This window comes from Spermophilus citellus, assembly GCF_964194105.1.
Source record: "Spermophilus citellus genome assembly, chromosome: 17".
NCBI lineage: Eukaryota > Metazoa > Chordata > Mammalia > Rodentia > Sciuridae > Spermophilus > Spermophilus citellus.
Window position 1 is genome coordinate 30,080,007 of NC_138199.1, and position 23,257 is coordinate 30,103,263.

A 23,257-nucleotide genomic window follows, 5' to 3' on the forward strand; every position below is an offset into this window, starting at 1 on the left:
AACATTCATATCTATCTTTAAAGTATATTTAAAAGTAAACAGATAGATATTCACTTAGTTCTCTTAATCGTCATTGGGCCTGGCCTTAGATTCCCTCTTGTTTTGGTCAGGTCCTTGATTTACCATCCTTGGATAACTGAGAATTTATCAAAATGGTTTCATGAACATATATACACATATGTATGTGAAAATAATTAATAGTTGAAAATACTATTAGTAGTATATAGTATTAGTCTGTAAAACCTTCCTACTCTAAATATATTCTAACTATACACCTTCATTGTCACTGACCATAGTTACCAGAGTCAATGTCTTTCTCATAATAACAGATTCCTAAAGTTCCCATTTGTAGCTTTGGTGCTAAGCAAATACAAAATGACTCTCTGGCCCAAGAGTAACTCAGTCACAGATGCTTATGTGCTGCCTTGCCTCTTTCTTTCTGTATTAGAAACCAATCTGACAGTACAACATTAAAAGAGGTGATTTGTGGACCAGCTGTTCAGGCTTATAAAGCACATAGTAAATGCTAATAAAGGTTCTGTCTTAGAAAATAGAAGATGAAAGGCAAGCATAACATCTTTTCTAAGTTAGTAAACATTTAGAATCACAGCCATAAAGAACAAATTGCTGGGCTGGAGTTGTGGCTCAGTGGCAGAGCGCTTGCCTTGCACATGTGAGGTACTGGGTTCAATCTTCAGCACCACATAAAAATGAATAAACAAAATAAAGATATTGTGTTCGTGTATAACTAAAAAAAAAAAAAAAGAACAAATTGTTGCACTAGGGGGCTGGGGATGTGGCTCAAGTGGTAGTATGCTCATCTGGCATGCATAAGACACTGGGTTCTATCCTCAGCACCACATAAAAATAAAAAAATAAAGATATTGTGTCCACCTAAAACTAAAAAATTTAAAAAATTGCTGCTCTGGGGTTATGGCTCAGTGGTAGAACGCTTGCCTGGCATGTGTGAGGCCCTGGGTTCGATCCTCAGCCCCACATAAAAATTAAAAAAGAAAAAAAAAAGGTATTGTGTCCAACTACAACTAAAAAATAAAAAAGAACAAATTGCTAGCCAGGTGCTGTAGTATGCACCTGTAATCCCAGCAACTCAAAAGGCTGAGGCAGGAGGCTCTCCAAGTTCGAGGCTAGCCTCAACAACTAAGCAAGACCCTGTCTTAAAATAAAAAATAAGCAGGACTGAGCATATAGATTAGTGTTAAAGTTTCCCTGGGATTAATCCTCAGTACCAACAAAACATATTGCTTAAACCCGCAGCAATGTTGAGTGAATATCACAGATATGTCAGCCAACCAATTGAAGCCAGACACCAAAGAGACTATATGCTCTGTGATTCATGTATACAAAGTTAAAGAATATGTAAAACTGATCCATGGTTAGCTGGGCATAGTGGTGCCTGTAATCTCAGCTGCTATTTGCCCATCCTGGGGAACTTAGTGAGACCCTGTTTAAAAAAAAAAAAAAAAAAAAGCTGGAGATATACAGTATACCTATGTTCAATTTCCAGTACTGAGGGAAAACCTGATCCATGGTTATAGAAATCAAAATGGGGTTTTGGGGAAGGTTGTGGATTATTTATTGCAAAGGAACCAAGAAGCCCTTTCCTATCTGTTCCATATATTGATTTGAATGATGGTTATAGGGTATATATGTACATTAAAGTTGAATTGAGGGCTGGGGTTGTAGCTCAGTGGTAGAGCACTTGCCTAGCATGTGTGAGGCACTGGGTTTGATCCTCAGCACCACATAAAAATAAATAAAATGTCTAACAACAACTAAAAAATTTTTTTTTAAATCAAATTGAGCTGTACACTTAAGATTAGTGCACTTTACATAATTACTAAATATACATTGAAGGAAAAATGTAAGAAATTAAGTCATGGAGTTTGGATTTGTGGGAGACAATGGAAAAGTATTATGGGAGTTTTCAATAGGGAAGTGACTTGAAGCAAGTGATGCTTCTAAAATTATTTATCATTATATGTAGAGAATGAACCAGACCTGCTGGGTTTTTTTTTTGTTTGTTTGTTTGTTTGTTTGTTTTAGTTGTAGTTGAACACAATACCTTTATTTTATTTTATTTTTTTAATGTGGTGCTGAGGATCAAACCCAGTGCCTCACATGATAGGGCCTTGTACATGATAGGTGAGCACTCTACTGCTGAGCCACAACCCCAGCCCCCAGATTTGCTTATTTCATCCAGGTCATATACATAGCACTGTGCTAGATGCTAAAAGGAACACAAAATATCCATGATGGGTCCTTATTCTTAAGATGTTTATATTCTTTTATAGGAGATAAGTTGTATGAAGCCCAGAAAATTATAGTAAGTGGTAAATTTATTTAATTTTTTTTTTTTTTTTTTTTTTTGGAAACAGCATTGAAATCCAACCTAAAGTTCAAATCTTAATTCTGCCATTTATTGGCTTTGTGACTTCAGGAAAGTTATTTATGTCCCTGAACCTTAGTTTTCTTATCTGTAAAATGGGGATAATATTTACTACCTTGGTTGAAAGATGAAACATCATCATACTACTACTTTTTTTTTGGTAGCAGGGATTGAACCCAGAGGTGCTTAACTACTGAGTCATATCCCCAAAATTTTAGTTTTTGTTTTTTGTTTGAGACAGGGTCTTGTTAAGTTTCTTAGGGCAAAAAAGTCACAATCAGAGGAAAGCCTCAATGCATAAAGAGAAGGAAATCCATTATAAATTATCTTGTCACTTAAATTAATCAGTAGAAGAACTACTGAGATCCTATTGGGTATCAATGGTGGGCAGTTTCTTAGCTAAGGAAGTTTAATTTACAGGGCAAGTACTAAGTTCTAAATATTAACATTTCAAAATTACATTGTTCAGAGTGTTTATTTGAGAACTTACATGTTGGCTGATATCAAATCCAGAACATCAACTTAACAAATTTTGGAGCAGTATTAGATTTCTGGGAAATTTCTGACTTGAATTTAGCCAATTTCTCATGTTTTCCAGGCTAGAGAAAAATGAAAAGGTTAAAAAGTTCTTCCTCTTAGGTTAAAAAAACACTTCCTCATAGCCATTGCTCATTCATTCTCCATCCCTCTTCCAGATATTCCGTGTGGTGTGCATCTGTTTGGGTAATCCACCAGAGACATTCACCTGGGAGTATCGAGACAAAGATAAAAATTATCACAAGATTGGCCCCATAACACCCTTGGAGTTTTACAGAGAACATGTCAAGCCGCTCTTCAATATGGAAGATAAGGTTGGATGCTGGCACTGGCAGCCACTGACTATTTACTTTCAAATGCCTGTTGACTATAAAGAAAGCTTATAAGATTCTCGAGTAAACATGCATGGTCATCAAACTAGATACTAAATAAACTTTTTATTTCCCTTCCTCTGAAGTATTATACGTGCCTAATAAAGTCGGTCATGCTACAGTCTCTCACCTTTCCCCGGTGTTCATCTTCAAAGACTTTTTTGACTGTAGTTCAGCAGTTTAACTCTCACATGCTCCCCTGATTTGGGCTGGGAGTCTTTCTCAGAGGCAAAGACAAAAGGAAAGTGCATTGGCTGTTTCTTATGGATTCAGAGCATCTCCATACTGCAAGCCCCTATGGGAACTTCCTTGTTGGAGGAGCAATTGTCCCTTCCTGTCTTCTTGATCTGCCTAGTAACATGACTTAACAGAACCTCCTTGCTTTTTTGCCTTCTTTGCCTTTTTCCAAGCAAATAACATTGCTGAGTATTGAGCCTGCCTTATAACTGGAAAGCAGGGACCTTAGAGTGATGGACTCCAGTGCATATGGTTTTTCAAAATTAGTTTTGGGGCAGTAATTGCCAATAGGAAAAACTAGGAGATGCAGCTCCCAAATGTGTCCCTCACACTAATTAGAATATATAAGGACTTTTCTCACATGTATTTTACCATTCTTTTGTTTCTCTTCTACAGTGTGACTGTAGTACTTATTCTTATAAGTAGAGGTGATGAACTTGATGCACACATGAGTCAAAAGAAGAGATTTATGTTGCTTTACGTTCTTGGTTTTGTGCTCTAATCAACGTGTTCTTGATCTCAAAAGATATGTTTCGTGAATGACCCACGGCCCCAGCACAAGTACAACAAACTCTACACAGTAGACTACTTAAGCAATATGGTTGGAGGGAGAAAAACTCTATATAACAACCAGCCTATTGACTTCTTGAAAAAGATGGTTGCTGCTTCCATCAAAGATGGAGAGGTTGGTATTGTATTTTTTGTCTTCCACATTGGAGTTAAAATGCCTTCTTTTACTACTTTGGTATAATAGGAAAAAAGGATCTATTTTGACTTATTTTCTTCCTCTTTTATTTCTAGGCTGTGTGGTTTGGCTGTGATGTTGGAAAACACTTCAATGGCAAGCTGGGCCTCAGTGACATGAATGTGTGAGTGCAGGAAATTTAAAATAGAAAGTTATTTGTGGGTTGTTGCTATTGGAGTCATTCTTGTTACAAAATGACTCTGCTGAGGTTATCCAAAGATTAAGGTTACTCTAAGGGTAGGTCTCTTTCTTTGCATCATGTACATTTGAGGTCTCATAGCAGAAACTTCATACACTTAACTGGACTATCCCAGGAAATCAAGACCATATTTTAGCAGAAGCCACTGGTCTTTCTAAAAAGTTATTTCATGTAAGAAAGACTTTTGAGAAAAAGTGAACAATTGATTACTGTGTATATCTGCTCAGTGCACTTGGGAATGTAATGAGCTCTTGGGTGCTAATTGTACCTTTTTAAACTGCTTTTCTTATTTTGATGTTTTGTGTATTTTGTCTTTTTGACAAGTAGGAGCAATTCATGTACATACCTTAAAGTATTTCTTCTGTCCTTTATGACATTGAAGGCTCATTTGCAGACTAACTCATACAAATTCCTTGACTGCTAAAATATACCATTTTAGAGTTATTACTTACAAGTAATTGATACAAGGAAGTTGAGTAAATATCTTGAGGGTTAACAAGAGAAATTACTTAAAGAGAAAATTAATGAGGTTTTGTTTTGTTTTAATTTTGAAAACGGTCTCCAATATATTTGGCATTATTTATTTAAATTTCACAGTCAACAGTTGTTTAAATGAATTCATAAACTGGGTGGTTCTGTGAGCCCAAAAGAGAACACTTTTTTAAGAAGTTTCTTCAAAAGTTTTTTTTTTACTTTAAAAAAAAATTTTTTTCTTGCCAAAATAACAATACAAACTGATCTTGTTAACATTTGATATAGGGAATTTATCTTTTTTTTTTTTTGGTAGTTTTTAGTTGTCAGTGGACCTTTATTTTATTTATTTATATGTGGTGCTGAGACTCTAACCCAGTGTCTCAAACATGCTAGGCAAGTGCTCTACCACTGAGTCACAATCCCAGCACTGGGAATTTATCTTTAATTATTGCATATTTTTCTTCATACTCTTGTGATACATTAAGAAGAGAATCCTTTTGAGAGACTAAATTTTGCATATGCCATACTTTCTGTGAAAAACTACAACTTGATAATCCTGTATTTGTTTGGAGTTGTTGAGCCTCTTTGGTTTCTATTTCATTCCTTTTATAGTTGGAAGCCATCATTGTAGTACCTTTATTTTATACTATTATTCTTTTTACAGCTATGACCATGAGTTAGTGTTTGGCGTCTCCTTGAAGAACATGAATAAAGCCGAGAGATTGGCTTTTGGTGAGTCACTTATGACCCACGCCATGGCCTTCACTGCTTTCTCAGAGAAGGTAGGACCCTCAGCACGCCCACTGCAGTGTTTGCACAGATGGAGCCACATTCTTTTGCAGACTGCTTATCCAGCAGAGCTTCATTCATGGTGTATATGATTTCTGTTAAAAGTTAGCTTCCAAGTAAGACATTGTACCTGTGTCACTTGGAGTTTGTAATAAAAATAGGAACTTTCCATGAGAGCAGAATTTGGGTCAGTAGCGAGTAAGAAAGTAACTGCTTTTCTGTAACTTTGAAAGGTCTTGGTGTGAAGAAAGGTCATCAGAGGAACTTAGGAGAAGATAACTGATCTTTTTATAAGGATTTATTTTTATAAATTATTTATTTATATGCAGTGCTGAGACTAACCCAGTGCCTCACTGAATATCCCCTGAATGTGTTCACATCTTCCTTGCATTTGTTAGTCAGTTTTTCTTGTGGTAAGATGTTAATAATAATAATTTGTGGATTCCATGCATATTACTGGATTTATGCAGATCTTGAGGAAATTGGAGTTCAAAATTGGAGTTCAAATTTCAAATAAAGTAGTTCAAATTTGTTATGAAATATTTTGAATAGTAATATTACTATTTCTAGGATACAGTGTTGGAAAAAAACAACCAAAATTTTATCTTTCACAAATAAGCTCCTTACTTTCAGGCTATAGAATCAATATTTTACTCCTATACCCAGGGACTGTTTGTTTAATCTTTGAGTTATTTTAATTCTTCTAGCCTACCTAGAGTTCTGATTTATTTTGTGTAATCTGTAGGCAAAATTGTGAGTAGGATGGAGTTTTCTCTCTGTAACTTCCTCCCACCTCTTCCAGTTATTTCACTTAACGGTATCCTGCTGACTTCATAGAATGTAGATCCTTGACTCTCTCCCATTTAAAACCTGATCTTAAGGAAATCTTAATTATATTTGTACAAAATAGGGTTTTAACTATTAGAATTCTGAGATAGTCTCAGTTTTACATGAGATTACACATAGTATGATTTATAAAGTATCTTGAACTAATTAGGCAAATCCTGTGCTGATATTTCCTAATTGTCCTATAGTTTTCATAAATAAATATAAGGGCTGGCGTTGTGGCTCAGTGGTAGAGTGCTCACCTAGCGTGCATGAGGCACTGGGTTTGATCCTCAGCACCACACAAATGTAAAATAAAAATATTGAAAACAAATAAATATGAAAGTTGAGATCATGGAGCTGTTCTCTTCATCATTACATTCTTTTCAGCTCTGGTTAGTGATATTCTCATACCACGAAACAGAAAAATGTGGGGAGCATAATTGGTATTATCTTTGTAGATCATGAAAAATCATTTCAGAAGAACAGAAGGTGATTTGAAAATCTTATTACCCCAACTTCATAAAATTCTCACATTTTAATAATAGACAAAATAAAAAGTACAAATTATTGAACCCAGGGATACTTTACCACTGAGGTATACCTTTTTATTTTACATTACTTTGGGGGAGGAGGATAGTGGGCATTGAACCCAGGGGTACTTAACCACTAAGTCATGTCCCTAGCCCTTTTTATTTTTTATTTTGAGACAGGGTCTCCCTGAGTTGCTTAGGGTCTTACTGAATTGCTGGGGCTGACTTTGAACTTGGGATCCTCCTGCCTCAGCTTCCAAAGTTACTGGAATGTGCCACCATACCCAGGCATTTTAATTAATTAATTAATTAATTTTTTAATTTACTTTTGGTACCAGGGATTGAACCCAAGGGTGCTGAACCACTGAGCCACATCTCCAACCCTTTTTTATATTCTTTTTTTAAATGTTTTTGGTGGTCACATTTTATTATTATAGTAATTATTATTATTAGTTGTAGACGGATGCAATACCTTTATTTATTTATTTATTTGTTTGTTTGTTTGTTTGTTTGTTTTTATTTGGTGCTAAGGATCAGACCCAGTGCTTCACACATGCTAGTGCTCTACCACTGAGCTACAATCCCAACCCCCTTTTATATATTCTTATTTAGAGATAGGATCTCACTGAGTTGCTTAGGACCTCCCTAAGTTGCTGAGGCCCTAATTATGGCTTTGAACTCACAATCCTCCTGCCTCAAGCCTCCCAAGCCACTGGAATTACAGGCATGTGCTATTACATCTGTGCCTGACTTTATTTTTTATTTTGAGACAAAATCTTGCTAAGTTGCTTAGAGCCTCCCTGAGTTGCAGAGACTGCCCTCCAACTTGAAGACCTTTTGCCTCATCTTCCTAAATTGCTGGAATTACAGGGGTGCACCACTAGAAGGTCTTTTACTAGCTTTTCCCCATTTTATTCCAACTTTTTGGGTTTTGTTTGTTATTTTTGTTTTTTGAGGTGATGTCTCACTGTGTTGCCCAGGCTGATCTCAAACCTTGGATTCAACTCGTGGGCTTAAGCAATCCTCCTGCCTTAGCCTCCCAAGTGCTTGGACTAAAGGCATGTGTCATCATGCCAAGCAAAAGGGATTTTAAATAAGGGTGCCGTTTTGGCATTAGAAGCAAACAGTGGGAGGAATTTTTCATGAATTAATTATTATAGATAATTTTTTCATATTTATGTTCAAATCTGCTGTATTATAAAATTCAGTGGATTTGTAATTAAACTTTTAAAAGTCCCTTAAGTTAAAATTTTACATTATATAGGGGGCTGATTTTTAAAAAGACAAAGAGGGGCTGGGGGTGTGTCTCAGAGGTAGACCACTCTCCTAGCATGCATGAGGCACTATGTTCAATCCTCAGCACTTTATTTTAAAAATAAAATAAAGATATTGTGTCCACCTATAACTAAAAAATAAATATTTTTTAAAAAGGCAAAGAAACCTGTTCTAATTTCCAAGATAATTTCAATTTTCTGTATTTTCTATCCCTGTTATTTATATTTTTATTCAGAAATAAAAATCATTAATACTCCACATCATTTTCTTTGAAATTTCTGTTATTTGGTATGGTTCATACTAGTAGTATAAAGTAGAATTTATATGATAACTGAAATTTTATATTGCAATATTTCTTGTCCCCCCACTAAGTTTTGACCACTAAAACTAATTTGAAATACATTTTAATAGCAGGCATGGTGGTGCATGCCTATAATCCCAGCAACTTTGCCAACTGAGGCAGGAGGATCATAAGTTTAAGGCCAGCCTTAGCAGTTTAGTTGGGGCTAAGCAACTTGGCGAGACCTTGACTCAAAATAAAAAATAAAAAGGGCTAGGGATGTAAATCAGTGGTAAAGTGCACTTGGTTTCAATCCTTGGTGCAACAACAAAAGTAATACAGTAATGCACTTATCTCATGCATAATAATAGCTTTACTTCTGCAGTATTCTTTCTTGGTTTCTAATTTCATAGAATCCCTATGTAGGAGGTGCAGGTATTACCATTCTTGATTTGCAGATCCAAAGAACAACTTAATCTAGGTCATATAAAAATTCATTGGCTAAGTAAAGAATAATAAGCATTTTCAGACTTATGATAACAAATAAACGACTTTAGGTGATATAGATTTTTAAAATATTTTTTTTAGTTGTAGTTGGACACAATACCTTTATTTTATTTATTTTTATGTGGTACTGAGGATTGAACCCAGCGTCTTGCATGTGCTGGCGAGCACTCTACTGCTGAGCCACAACTCCAGCCCCTAGATGAGATAGATTTTAATGGTGATATTTAAAAGGAAAGTGAAGATGGACTACAATGAGTAAAATTAAAAGCCAAAACAGACATGTAGTATGCCAGCCTCAGAATGTATAGTTTAATGCTGTTAGTGTACTGATAAGAGTGTGTAAAACTTGTGGGTTTCTTTGTTGGCTGAATCTGAGACTGAAAATAATGAAATCTAAGAAAATTGCTAAGAGTAGAGAGTTCAGGTCAGCAAAGCCAAAGGAAACCAAATTCCAGGTAGATAAGACTCATCATGCAGTGATATGCAAGTGGGAGTTGACAGAAGAAATCATTAGGAGGTAATGCACTCTTCTTGTGCTATGAAGATTTAAGTTGTTTTGACATTAGCAAATGTCCTGGGTAAACGTGACAGAGAAAAGTCTTTTCCCAAATGGAGCCTTCCTTTTGTCCTTTTCTCTGTCATTATAATAAAAGCTATAAATATAAGTTATTATGATGAGTATCGCTGTCCCTTTAAGAAGATGAAAATTGAGCTTATTTTATTAATAAAGATAGAAGAGGGATAACAGTAGAACCACCTGGGTTTTGTTTATGAAAATGATCTTTTTATTTCTGCCTTGCCATTCAATCTCTGTTATATTAAATTCAATATATGTATAACTGAATCAGTAAAAGAACACACTTAAGAGAGTATCATTACTTGGTTTCTCTAAATAGAAAATCAGGTATTATGATGAGAATATGTTTATTTTGTTTTTTTAAAAACTCTGAACAAGTCTTAGAATTTTTCTAAAATAAATGCAATGGGATGCCTTTTCAGGGAATTCTGATTGATTAAAAGCAAGAGTCCTTGGCTTCAAATGGTGTTCATTGCTTATAGTATTTTAATAAAAGTAATTTTTATTTTCCTAGCCAAGCAGCATTTTTACATTTATTTTCCGTATAGAATAGAATATAAATGAGAAGATAGTATTTATTGCCTTATTAGTTTTATTGTATTTTTATCCCAAGAGATTCAAACTCTACTCTATTGGAGTATCCTTTTAGTGATAGTACAAGAAATGTGGCTCTGATCATGTACATTATAGCTGTGTAGAGCAGGCTGTTTTATTCTGAGTGGCCACAAAAGAGCTAAAATTACATGACGCTCCCCATCCCTAGGAAGGGAAATCTAGTTTCAGATTTTATACTGTCATCTGCTTTTTTACAGGATGATCAGGATGGTGTATTTGTGAAATGGAGAGTGGAAAATTCATGGGGTGAAGACCATGGCCACAAAGGTGAGCGTAATATTGAAATACTCACTTCCTGTGATTGAGGTCTGCTCTACTCCACCTATCTGGGTGTAAAGCTACTGTAGTATAGTAGATTTTTTGGTAATTACTCCCATTTGCTAAACTATTCTACAGAAAAATAAGAGGATCTGGTTTGCCCCAGGGTTCCTATGACCAAGATGGCATGCTGAACTCCCAGGTTGACTCTGAGACCAGTCTGTAATAGCATTTGTTCCAGACATGCTGACTGTGCTAGACTGCTTTGTAACAGAATCTCCTTGGCTGATGAGGAGGCTGAGTGCCCTTTGCTAGGATGCTGGCCATATGGCATTTGGTACATTTTCATATACTGCACCAGCACTTCAGGAAGAAGCCTTCAAGTGGGAGAATGGGATTATCAGGAAACTTTCTTCAGGCATTTTTTAGGACTCCTTGAAACTTGTAAAGCATAAAGAAGAGAAAACACTTCAGCTACCATATGCAACTTTTTAAAAAAATATGTATTTTTTTTTATGGGCACAATATCTTTATTTATTTATGTGATACTGAGGAGGATCGAACCCAGTGCCTCATACATGCAAGGCAGGTGTTCTACCACTGAGCTACAGCCCCAGCCCCAGTCTGCAACTTTTTGATATTGAGAAATCAAAACTGTGGTAGAAGTCATAAATAAAGTATAATAACTAAGCTAAACAAAAAAGGTAATGTATGAGTTGTAGAAAATTTTAAAATATAATATAAATAATTAAAAAAAAAATCTTGCCAGGCATGGTAGTGTGCATGTGTATAATCTCAGCCACTTAGGAGACTGAGGCAGGAGGATCATAAATTTGAGGCCAACTGCTGCAACTTAGTAATATCATATCTGTCTCAAAAAAATAGAAGTGGAAATGTAGCTCATTAATAAAATGGCACTGGGTTTAATCCCTAATACCATGGGAAAAAAAATTTTTGGTTTACAGTCTGGCCACTCAGAGATCACTATTGATTAACAGTTTAGGGCATCTACTTTTAAAGATTGTTTTTTTAATAGATAAAAGCTTTTTAAAGGAGGTTTTATGCTTTAGTGTTTAGGGTTTCAAACCCGAAGTGGCAGCTACAGTAGTGTATTCACTTGAGCTATTTACTGATGGTGTTTTATAGCCAGCTCTTTCCCAGAGTCCATATTTCTTATTCTTAGTTGATGGATTCTAGCTGGGAAAGCCACATTAACCACGGTTTACTAGACTAATTAGAAGATTGGGAGGAAATGGGTAGGGAAACCAGAAAAGTGAGATACACAGACACTTGGAAGCAAACTCCAGCATGTATCTTACCCAAGAGAAATCAGCCAGACATTTTCTTTAAAATAAAATAAAAATAAAAATAGAGATCTTAACTCTGCTTTGCTGTTTTTCTCCTCTGTGTTTAGTATAGTGATTTTCCAACCATGTTCTTCAGATCCCTAGATTTCAAGGTTAAAGGTGGAAGAGGGTGGTTGGAAGTGAGCAGTTGAGGTTTCTGTTGCTCGTGTTTGAAACTGCTGTCTTAGAACAGCCTGTTAGCCTGAGTTGTGAACTTGACAGGACTTTATTGTGCTTATTGAGCAGCACAGCACTGATATGATGGCCAAAATCTAAAGGTCATTTAATCTGTCATTCCAAATCTTTTCATCTCCCCATGAAAAGATCATTGGTAGATTTTGGCTAACTGTCCCTGGGAGCTGCTGTGAAACTCAGCAGCTCAGTGTTTATGTAAACAAATATAAGTGCTGTTCATGCATTTCTCTTAAGCATCATCAAATAGTTGCATTTACCCCTTCGGTGACTTCTGTAATTGTTCTGTGATTATAATGGTGCTTATTAAATTCACTATTATGAATTAGAGGTGCATTTTTAAAAATATTTTTTAGTTGTAAATGGACACAGTATCATTATATGTATTATGTGAATTTATTTTATGTGGTACTGAGGATTGAACACAGAGATTCACATGTGTGAGGCAAGTGCTGTACCTCTGAACTACAACCCCAGCCCAGAATGCAGCATTCTTTTTTAAAAATTTTTTAAATTTAATTTTTTTTTAGTTGTAGATAGGCACAATATCTTTATTTGTATTTATTTATTTATTTTTTATTTTTTTTATGTGGTGTTGAGTATAGAACCCAGGGCTCCATGCATGTAAGACAAGCATTCCACCACTGAGCTACAACTTCAGCCCCAGAATGCAGTATTTTTAAAAGTGTGATTTCATATAAGGTGAATTTCATTTTGAGACAAGTACACATTGGTGTATTAGGTAGAGAGGCATTCTAAACCTTTAGCAAAAAAAAAAAAATTAAAAATAACTCATAGTTAGTGATATCTGTAAATTAATGGTAGTTAAAAAATGAGAAATGAATGCTTATCTTAAATTGGAAAGATTTGATTACTTGTAGTAAACATAAGATACAAGGGAAAGTTGTTTTTCTCTTGCTCCAGATGAACCTCTGTAGCTCCTGTCTCATCTCTGGTCTGATTTGGTACCTATAATTGGGATTGTTTTTGTAGGGGTAAGCATCTAGGAAATGGACTAAAGTTATGGCTTGTTTAGATGAGCCTGGATCTGTCCAGTTGCTTTTTTGGTATTTTCCATCTCTAACAGTCATTGGGTTATAGATAGTAGTAATACTTATTTAAGAGAAGATAAATACTTTCATAAAGTCAGGAAAGTGCTCTGTGTTTTTTGTAATAGAGATGATTCTGGGCGACTTTGTTGATTTTCTTTTTCTTTACACTTTTTTTGTTTGTTTATTTGGTACTGAGAATTGAACCCAGGGCCACTGAGGCACATCCTGAGCTCTTTTTATTTTTTACTTTGAGACAGGGTCTTGCTTAATTGTTTAGGTCTTGCTAAGTTGCTGAGGGTGGCCTTGATCTTGCCGATCTCCTGCCTTAGCTTCTCAAGTCACTATAATTACAGACATACACCACCACACCTGTCTTATCAATACTTCTTTACTCCTACTCAATGCAAGTTTTGCTTCTTCTGTTGAGAGAACCGGGGTCTTGACCATATACTTCATCTCTAATCCTTCCTAGTGAAATGTGCATTGATCTAATAAAAATTAAATTAATTTTGTTGTTGTTCTCAAATAACTGAAATACCTGAGATTATACAGAGCAAAGCCAAAAGATAAAAATACCTGAGATTATACAGAGCAAAGCCAAAAGATAAAAAGTTGAACTGAGGTTGGGGGTAGGGATAGTTCATTCAAAGCCAAAATAAATTATCCTCATGTATTTCTTGGTAATGTTCTTTCTGATATAACAGGAAGGAAGGAAGGAAGGAAGGAAAACATGATCTAATTTAATTGGCACACTTGGCCTGACCTTCGGAGAGTGCCTAGTGTATTATTCTGTTGGTGATGTTTGTTTACCCCAGCAGGGCCCTCATGTCTGTCATCCTGGTGGGCATTGCCTGGCACAGCTGAGGAGGACCTCTGTTTGTCCTCTCTTAGGAGACATGGCATAAGATTGTCATGCTGGGATTTTTGTTTCTGTAGATAACATTGTTAACAGTTTGTTACTGTTCTCTTTGGGGTTTCTGCCTGGTAAGATTGATATTTCTGGAAAAAAGCAATGTTGATAATATAAGCTAGAGGTAAATAGAGCGGAGATACCTGAAAAAGTTGCCCTTGCTCTCTGCCTAGTTCTGTCTTGGTTATCCCCATTGGTCATGCTTATGGCCTTTCCTGCCTAGAGACTTATGTAAGTTAAATAATCTGTTTCACAAAATGATGAGAGATTTTTCTGACCAGGAGGGACATTAAAGGAGAACTTAGTTCTTGCCTTGCTATAGCATTTTGGTTAATTTGTGTTGGTAAATTAGAGTATTCATAGTCAGGCGTACCGAAAATTGAATGCTTATTAAGCATGTATGCCAGTAAGGTTTTCATTTCTCCCCTTCTTGATATTTGACTATGCTTTTTTTGTTTGTGTGTGTGGGGGGGAGGGTGTACTAGAGTTAGGAATGTGGCTTAGTGGTAAGCACCTCTGGGTTCAATCCCCAATACCACAAAAAAAAAAAAAAAAAAAGAGAAAAAGTTGAATATTTGTAAAAATCTAAGAATTTAAATTAGAGGAAATAACTATTGATTTTTCTCATCCTTAGTCTGAAATTCATCTGAGAAGAATCTTTAGCCAAAATGACCTGCAGGTTCCCTAGCTAATCAGTGGTAGAACTAGAACTATAACTCAGATAGTCTGACACCAGAGCCAGTTTTCTTAATTACAGAACTGTGTTTTCTTTCACCTTGTCTGTTCAAGTCACCCCTAGTCCACTTGTAAGTAAGAAGTCTAATTCATGATATGGGGGGTTAGAAATTCTAAGGGGACGTAAAACTGTGTAAAGGGTGTAGAGACATCATTTGATGATCTGATGTTGGGAGAAAAGGCTCATAGTCCAGCATTCATGGCTGAGAATCTAAATTAGGAGCAGAAAGCATCTTGTGAAGGTCTGTGTCCAACATTATTTGCTCGTTATGAGTTAGGCAAGTAAGAAACTGTACGCAGTCACCCAAGACCTCCCCAGTTTTGTTCATGCTCCTTTTAAACAAATTTTTGGTGTTTCTGAACTTTCTGTCATGGGCAATTTCAAACATATTCAAAGTAAACAGAAGAGTATTAAGGAGCCCACCCCATGTCCCTATCACCCAGCTTCGGTATTTTTCAACATTCTAGTATATATACGTCAAACTTGTCAATAGTTAACAGATTCTTTGTTGGTCTCTCTAGTGACCCGTTTTATTAGGAAATTTTTCTTTTGGGATTGGTTTATTAGTCCTGAGATTATATTCCTGTGGTAAGCCTGATAACAGCAGAATCCGAGTGTGGAATTATCATAACATAATTCATAATGCTTGTTCAGTCTAGTCTCTCAATATGGTGAGTAATAGAACTTTTAAGTGAGAGTAATGTGATAGTATTTTCTAACTCTGTAATGTTCATTAAAAGAGAAATCTTTATCTTTTAAAATTCTATTCTTAGTTTTCATTTGGAACCAAAATGAATTAATTATTTTATGGCCTAAGAATGTATTTCAGTGGTAGAGCACTTACCTAGCATGTTCAAGGCCCTGGTTTCTATGCCCAACACATTACTTTTGTGTCTTTTAGATGCTTAAACACTTGAAATTATTTCTTTTTGGGGGGTCGGGGGTACCAGGGATTGAACTCAGGGGCACTTGACAACTGAGCCACATCCCTAGCCCTATTTTGTATTTAGAAATAGGATCTCACTGGCTTTGAATTTGTGTTCCTTCTGCCTCAGCCTCCCAAACTGCTGGGATTACAGGTGTGTGTCACCACACCTGGCTTGAAAATATTTCTGATTCATATTTTTCATCTTATAAATGTGTGTCTCTGTTCTCGATTTCATTTTAGCAAAATTTCTAGTCTTACTCCTAAAAAGGAATCTCTTGATGATTTTGTTTAGAGACTTTGGCATGTTAGATATTAATCTAGAAAGAAACTTATGTGGCAAATTCATATTATATCTGAATAAACCAACATATGGCTTTTAATTGCCTCATCAGACAAACTACCACTTGGAAACAGTATGCCCAATGCTTAGCACAAAATTCACCATATTCTTCCTGTAATCTTACACTGTGAAACCAGGCAAATTATGGAGAGAATTAATATTTAATTCTTGAATAGTAATTTAACCTTAGTTTCACATTTCTCTATTAGTAACATGGATAATTACTGTTTCCTTATGAAATCCTACATTTTGTCTCTCTGTAGCCATCAAATAGCATCAAATGTGTAAAAGCGTTTTTTCAGACTGTAGACTGTCAGACAAATCTTTGGTTTTTCTTTTTTTTTTTTCCTTTTCTTTTTTCCATACTGGGGATTGAACCAGGGGGACTTTACCACTGAGCTACAACCCGAGTCCATTTTTTTTTCTTTTGGTACTGAGGATTACACCCAGGGGTACTTAACCACTGAGCCACATCCCCAGCCCTTTTTTAACATTTTATTTAGATACAGGGTCTGGCTGAGTTGCTAAGTGCCTCAATAAGTTGTTGGGGCTGGCTTTGAACTCCTGATCCTCCTGTAATCTTGAGCTGCTTGGATTACAGGTATTCACCACTGTGCCCAGACCAGCCCTTTTTATTTTTAATTTTGAGACAGAGTTTCACTAAGTTGCCCAGGCTGGTCTCAGATTTGTGATCCTCCTGCCTTAGCCTCCCTGAGTCACTGGGATTACAGGGATGCACCATCTTTTCTCACACAAATCTAAAGAGTTAAATGAATATTCTTTATTTCTATCCAAGGTACTCAAGACATATCATTATATAGCATCTTACTTTATAAGAAGATAAAGTTTGCTAATGTAATTGTATTTATTTTTCTGCATGGCATCAAGGTAATCAAGATGTGAATGCAGGTGGTTATATCCATGCTTTATGTGAGGAGACTTGAAACATATCGAGAGATTTTGGCTTATTTAGGTTGTGCAGGATCAGGGATCGAATTGGAATTCAGAACTTGCAGCATCCCTAATAGTGTATATGACTTGCAGGTGCGGTTTTGCAGACCTGTGACCCAGTGACTCCAGAGCTAAGGCAGGAGGTTCATGAATTTGAGGTCAACCTGGATAACTTAGCAAGACCCTGTTTCAAAATGAAATTTTAAAGAAGGACTGGGGATGTAGTTCAATGGTAGAGCACTCCTGGGTTTAATCCCCAGTATCCCCCCCACCACACACACACACACACACACACACACATACACACACACACACACACACACACACACAAGTATATATGACTTATGAAAGATAATCATTTGCTGATCTGCTTGAGGTTCCCTTCTGGCTTCAAGGGCAAGTAATATAAATTATAGGCAATGTTGAGCTGAACTTCCTGAAACAAGTATGAACTAAAAACAGAGATTTTAATATCCTGTAAAGGAGCAATATACAAATTTGTTATGTTGCCTTGGAGAGTTTTCATGTCCCTCCAGGTTTAGGGAAAGTGCTACTACCATTAAACCTGGATAACTGAGTTCTTTGAAATGGATTTTTCATCATCTATCTTTATTAACCAAGTAGCCCACATGCCTCAGGCTAAAAAAAAAAAGTACCTGTGACTGGGAATGCATCCCTGCTATCCCATATTGGCTATATAATTTTGGTCATGGTCTTTAATCTATCAGCTTTCTCATTTATAAAACAGGGATAATAATTCTGTCTACTTCAGAGGATTGTGGTGAGTACTATGCCAGGCACATAAGAAGTACTAAAAAATATTTGCTAACATTGCTATTGTTGTTACTATTAGCCATAGGCTAATGAAAGCAAGAGAACAAGAACATCAGGCCCCCTCACCTTTCCCATCTAGAGGAAGGCTTTTTAACTTGTCCTATGGTTCCAGCTTCAGATCTCTAGGAGTCAGGTGCCATTGTGACTGTTGTGCTATATCACAACTCACTGGATGCATACTCTGATACCCTGTAGTGTGTACTTAGTTTCGTGAGAGAAAGTGGTGAATAAACCTGATGCTGAGGAAAAACCATTAGCAGTAGCATCAGCTCATATTTATTGATGGGATGCAGGGAAGCGTGCACAGGCCGTGGTGGAATGAATGTCTTTGGCCCTCAGAGGAGTTTATACTTAATCCCTTGGGACATGGGAAGGAAATTTGAAGAGGGCTGTGATGTGACAGAAGTGGCATTCATGGTGTGCTCCTCAGACTGTAAGATATAGGATAAATAGACCGAGAAAAGCAAAGAAGAAGATGATTTCTCCAAGAAGGCAAATGTCAGAGAAAGAGGAAGAACCAGGGAGGGCCCCTCAGTGGGGAGAAAAGTAGAAAGACATTGAAGCTAAGGTTTTTGGAAGGGTGAGGGATGGAGAGAGCACCTTAGAAGCTAGGAGACTTGGTGGTGTCAGGAAAAATGTGGAGAGTGCTGGGACAGAAAGAAACTGAGTCAAGGGAAAAGGGCTTTGGGATTGGATTAGAAAGTGGTTTAGGAAGCTTTGGGAGGGATGGGGGTGCAAGCCCATGTCCTGTTATGCCACATCAGCAGCATTTTAGTACTAAATTCCTTCAAACGCCAAGTAAAACAGGATCAGGGGAAATTGAGGAGGGGACCATTGAAGCTGTAATCTTGATCCGTGTATGTGAAACATAAGCAGCAGGCATAGGTGTAGAGTAATAGGGGATGAACTGCAGGGAGAGGGTGAGTGACTGGAACCTACGAGTTCTTCAAGGGCGAATCAGGGTTAGAAAGGTTAGGGCTTCCTGGTAGGGCTGTGATGTTTTTTGGAAAAGGGTGAGGGAAGGCCAGCCAGAAATATGATAGCAGAAAAGGGCAGTCTTGGCATTTGGAACATGCTTTAGATAGACCAAAGAAGTAAGGCCAAGAAATAATGTGGCATGCCTATTATCGCAGTGGCTTGGGAAGCTGAGACAGGAGGATCACGAGTTCAAAGCCAGCCTCGGCAACTTAGCTTGGCACTTAACAACTCAGAGAGAGACTCTCTCAAAATAAAATATAAAAAACGGATGTGGCTCGTGGTTAAACACTCCAGGGCTCAATCCTTAGTACAAAAAAGAAAAGAAAAAGAAATAATATGGCCTGCCATCTATGGAGCTTTTGAATAATGACCAAAAAGCAGGCTTTGCCTGAAACAAATAGGAGTACTGGTAGTTTGGGGGTCAGAGAGAAGTCATTGAGTTTTGGTGGGAAAAAAAGACCCTTGGATGACATCTGAATTTGTGCTTTCCTCACCCTGTCCAATGTCAGAAGAGCCTGGCTGAGTCGTGTGAGCTCTCACATTTGTCTGACTCAAGTTCACTGTCCAGAGAACAAAGAAGAAACCAGCCCTGTGATGAACAGGCTTCTGGGCTCCTTAGTAGGGTGCACTTCTCAGGATGGGTACACTTCTGCTGATTGAACTTTGTTGTAGATGATTTTTAAAAATGCAAAACACAGACCAAACAGCCCATTTTCCCTACTGCATTTTCCACTCCGTGTTTTTTCTGATGTCTTTACCAGGCAGATAGGACCTTCTCTAGCCTTTGTTTCTGAGAGGGGCCACCAGTAATATCCGGCTCTATGGATATCTCCTCTTTTTATCGCAAAAGGTTCGAGAACATTAATGTGTCCTCACTCCCGAGCCAGACTTCTGTGTTTACTCTGGAGGAAGAAGCCTCCTCTGAGATCTCTGTCCAAATGGCAGTCATAATTGGAAGTGGTTGTTTTGGTTCCCTTCCTCTGGCCATCCTGTTATCCATCCTTCTAAATGCACACACTTAAAACACATGACATCTCTGATTTAAAGACGAATACCTATAAACAGACCCTATAGAAACTGGGTTTCTGGCTATTGTTTTGTGATTTGTGAGCAGATCGGGTTGGTTCCAAACTGTTAGTGCTTATGCTAGATTAAATGCTGTCACCGCAGCCATAACTACCTGACAAGGCTGAGAGCTCTGTTGGAATCTGAGCCCTGTAAAGATTCTAAATTGAAAATTAAGACCTGCGTTGATATGGGCTTTGCTTACTAGCTGTGTGATTTTAGACAACTAAAATCCACCATGCCTGCCTTAGACTATTATTGTGAGGATTAATATCAAAGCAGGGGTGGTATATGTGACATTGCATTGTGAAATGAAAGCTCCCTACAGGGTTTTTTGGGGTTTTTTTCTTTTTTAATGTGTGTGTTTTTTATTTTGTTTCCTGAAGTATAATTATTTTAATAGCTAATACAATTAACATTGTTCTAAAATCAAAATAACAAAGTTTATAGAGGGGAATCTTTTTTCCCCCTCTGTCACTCTCCTTTCCATTTCCCCACCCCTTCTTTAAGGTTACCATTTCTGCTAGTTTCTGGTGTATCTTTCCTTTTTTTTTGTAAGTGTAAATATTTTTAGAATGTATTATTGCTTTCTTTTCTTCCATGGGGGTAGGATACTTTCTACCCTGCTCTGCATTTTTTTTTCTCACTTCATTTAACAGTATGTCTTGGAGGCATCTCCTTATCAGTATATTTCCACATTAATACGCTTCCTTGTCTTCCATTGTCTGGATATACCACAGTTTATCTAACCAGTTCCCTTACTATTGGGTTATTTCTGGTCTTTTACTATTACAAACAATATTGCAGTGAGTTATTAGGTGTACAATGTTTAAACAGTGTCTGGCCCATTTAAGTGCTGAGGACGTACAGCTGTCATTGCACATGGATACATCTTGTGTGCATGCAAGAACTTTGTAACTATAGGACATTGTCCTAGAAATGGCATTGGCACATAATTAAAAAAAAATTAGGTATTGGAGATTGAACTCAGGGGCACTCAACCATTGAGCCACATCCCCAGCCCTATATTGGGTTATTTCTTCCACAGGGATAGCATACTTTCTATCCTGCTCTGCATTTTTTTTTCTCACTTCTTTTAACAGTGTGTCTTGGAGGCATCTCCTTATCAGTATATTTCCACATCAATAAACTTCATTGTCTTCCATTGTCTGTATATACCACAGTTTATCTAACCAGTTCCCTTACTATTGGGTTGTTTCTGGTCTTTAACTATTACAAACAATATTGCAGTGAGTTAATAGATGTACAGTGTTTAAATAGTGCCTTGCCTAGTTAAGTGCTGAGTATGTACAGCTGTTATTGCACATATTGTAAAGACTCACTGAGTTGCTTAGCGCCTCACTTTTTCAGAGGCTGGCTTTGAATTCATGATTCTCCTGCCTCAGCTTCCAAGCCACTGGGATTACAGGTGTGCACCACCACGCTCAGTGGCATTTAATTTTATATTGAAATTGTCTGTGTTCATAGGGACTAGACAATGCCAAGGCCTTAGTGAGCCTGTGGGGTTTTTTATTGAGACTATGTTTCACCAGTCGTGGTGGCATATGCCTGTATTTTCAGTGACTTGGGAGGCTGAGACAGGAGAATCACAAATTTGAGGCCAGCCTTGGCAACTTAGTGAGACCCTATATCAAAATAAAAAGGGCTGGGGGTGTGGCTCAATGGTAGAAGATCTCTGGGTTCAGACCCAGAAAACCACTCATCCCCCTGCATCCCTGCTACCAAAAAAAAAAAAAAAAAAAAGATTTTTTTATGATTTTTTTACTACTTTTTTCTTATATTTATATTTTCATAATAGTAGAAAAATTGTAAGCATAAAATCAAAGTTGTAAACCAAAAAAGAAGATTGATAAATATGACTTCATAAAAACAATAACTCTTAGTAGGCTAGAAAATGTAAACTAAATTAGAAGGCAGATTATACAGTAGGAAAAAGTGTTTAGCCAATATAAATATATAGTGTGCTCTTACTGATCACTGAAAAAGAAACTCTTCAATTAAAAAGGGGGAGAGATCTCAGACACTTTATAAAAGAAAATTATAGATAGCATACAAAAAATATTTTTAATGTGGAGGAAGAGTTAATTACAAAAATAGTACCCATTTACTTAACCCTAAAATTTTAATTGGTGCTGCACATGGTGGGACATACCCGTAATCCCAGCAACTGGGAAGGCCAAGACAGGAGGATTCAAAATTTTAGGCCAGCCTGAACAACTTAGTGAAACCCTGTCTCAAAATAAAAAATTAAAAGGGCCAGGGATATGGCTCCACGGTAGGATATGAAGCAGGAGGACTTGTGGTTCTTTGTCTTCATGAATTCAAATGAGATCCATGGACACAAAGGGTGAGAGCAAAAGTAACAGGATTTATTAAAGTAATAGAAAGCAGAGCTCTTGCAAAGGGAGGATTCATCCCAAGGAGGGTTTCTGAGGGGTGGCTATTGTCTAGGGGTTTATGTTAAAGGTGAGTTAGGTGGCCTTGAAGATCATAAGCTAGAAATTTTAAAAGCAGTAGGTTTTTTAGTCCAATCACATCAGGGCACCTGGTGTCCATGGTGCTTCCTGTCCAGTCTGGGTGTTGATCATGTACCACTTCACCTTAGGGATAGGCTTAGGGTTCTGGCCCAAACCATCAGGCTCCCGTGGAGTCTCTGGTCACAAGCTCACTAGTAAACTCCTTTTTTTTTTTTTTTTTGTGCAGGAGTTGGGTAGATGGGGGAGCTACCAGGTATTAAACCCAGAGGCGTTTAACCACTGAGCCACATCCCCAGCTGATTTCATGTTTTATTTTGAGACAGGGTCTTGCTAAGTTGCTCAGGGCCTTGTTAAATTGCTGAGGCTGGCTTCAAGTTTGCAGTCCTCCTGCCTCAACCTCCTGTTTTGCTGAGATTACAGGCTTGCACCACTGCACCAAGTCTAGTAAACACCAGAGAGTGGCCCTTAATCCTGTCTGCTAACATACATGTTTCTATCTCCTGCTTTCAATATCCTTGAGTTCAAGTCCCAGTGCCTCAAAAAAAAAAAAAAAAAAAAAAAAAGAATGTGAGATAATTGCCAGTGAGGTTGCCTTGTTTTCCTTTCTGAGACCCTTACTTCAGCCTTGAGTTAGGGCCATGAGGAAGGATTGGCAGTGACTTAATGAAGTAAGTCCATGCTGCTGGACAGATCCACCAGAACAGATCAGATAACTTGTTTTTGTTGCCCTTTTTTAAAATAGCAAAATAATAGTTTGTTAGTGAAGTAAGATACTTCACAAAGTCAACAGAAAATGTA

At 37.1% G+C, this 23,257-nt stretch overlaps 1 protein-coding gene across 1 annotated transcript in view; it reads left to right on the top strand.

Annotated features, from left to right (window-relative positions):
* BLMH (bleomycin hydrolase) overlaps positions 1-23,257 on the top strand; it is a 46,494-nt gene that overhangs the window by 17,532 nt on the left and 5,705 nt on the right. Inside the window, exons 7-11 of the mRNA XM_081271083.1 lie at positions 3,103-3,258; positions 4,079-4,237; positions 4,354-4,421; positions 5,635-5,752; positions 10,569-10,638. Of these exons, the coding sequence (XP_081127209.1) occupies positions 3,103-3,258; positions 4,079-4,237; positions 4,354-4,421; positions 5,635-5,752; positions 10,569-10,638 (571 nt within the window). The remainder of the gene's footprint in view (positions 1-3,102; positions 3,259-4,078; positions 4,238-4,353; positions 4,422-5,634; positions 5,753-10,568; positions 10,639-23,257) is intronic.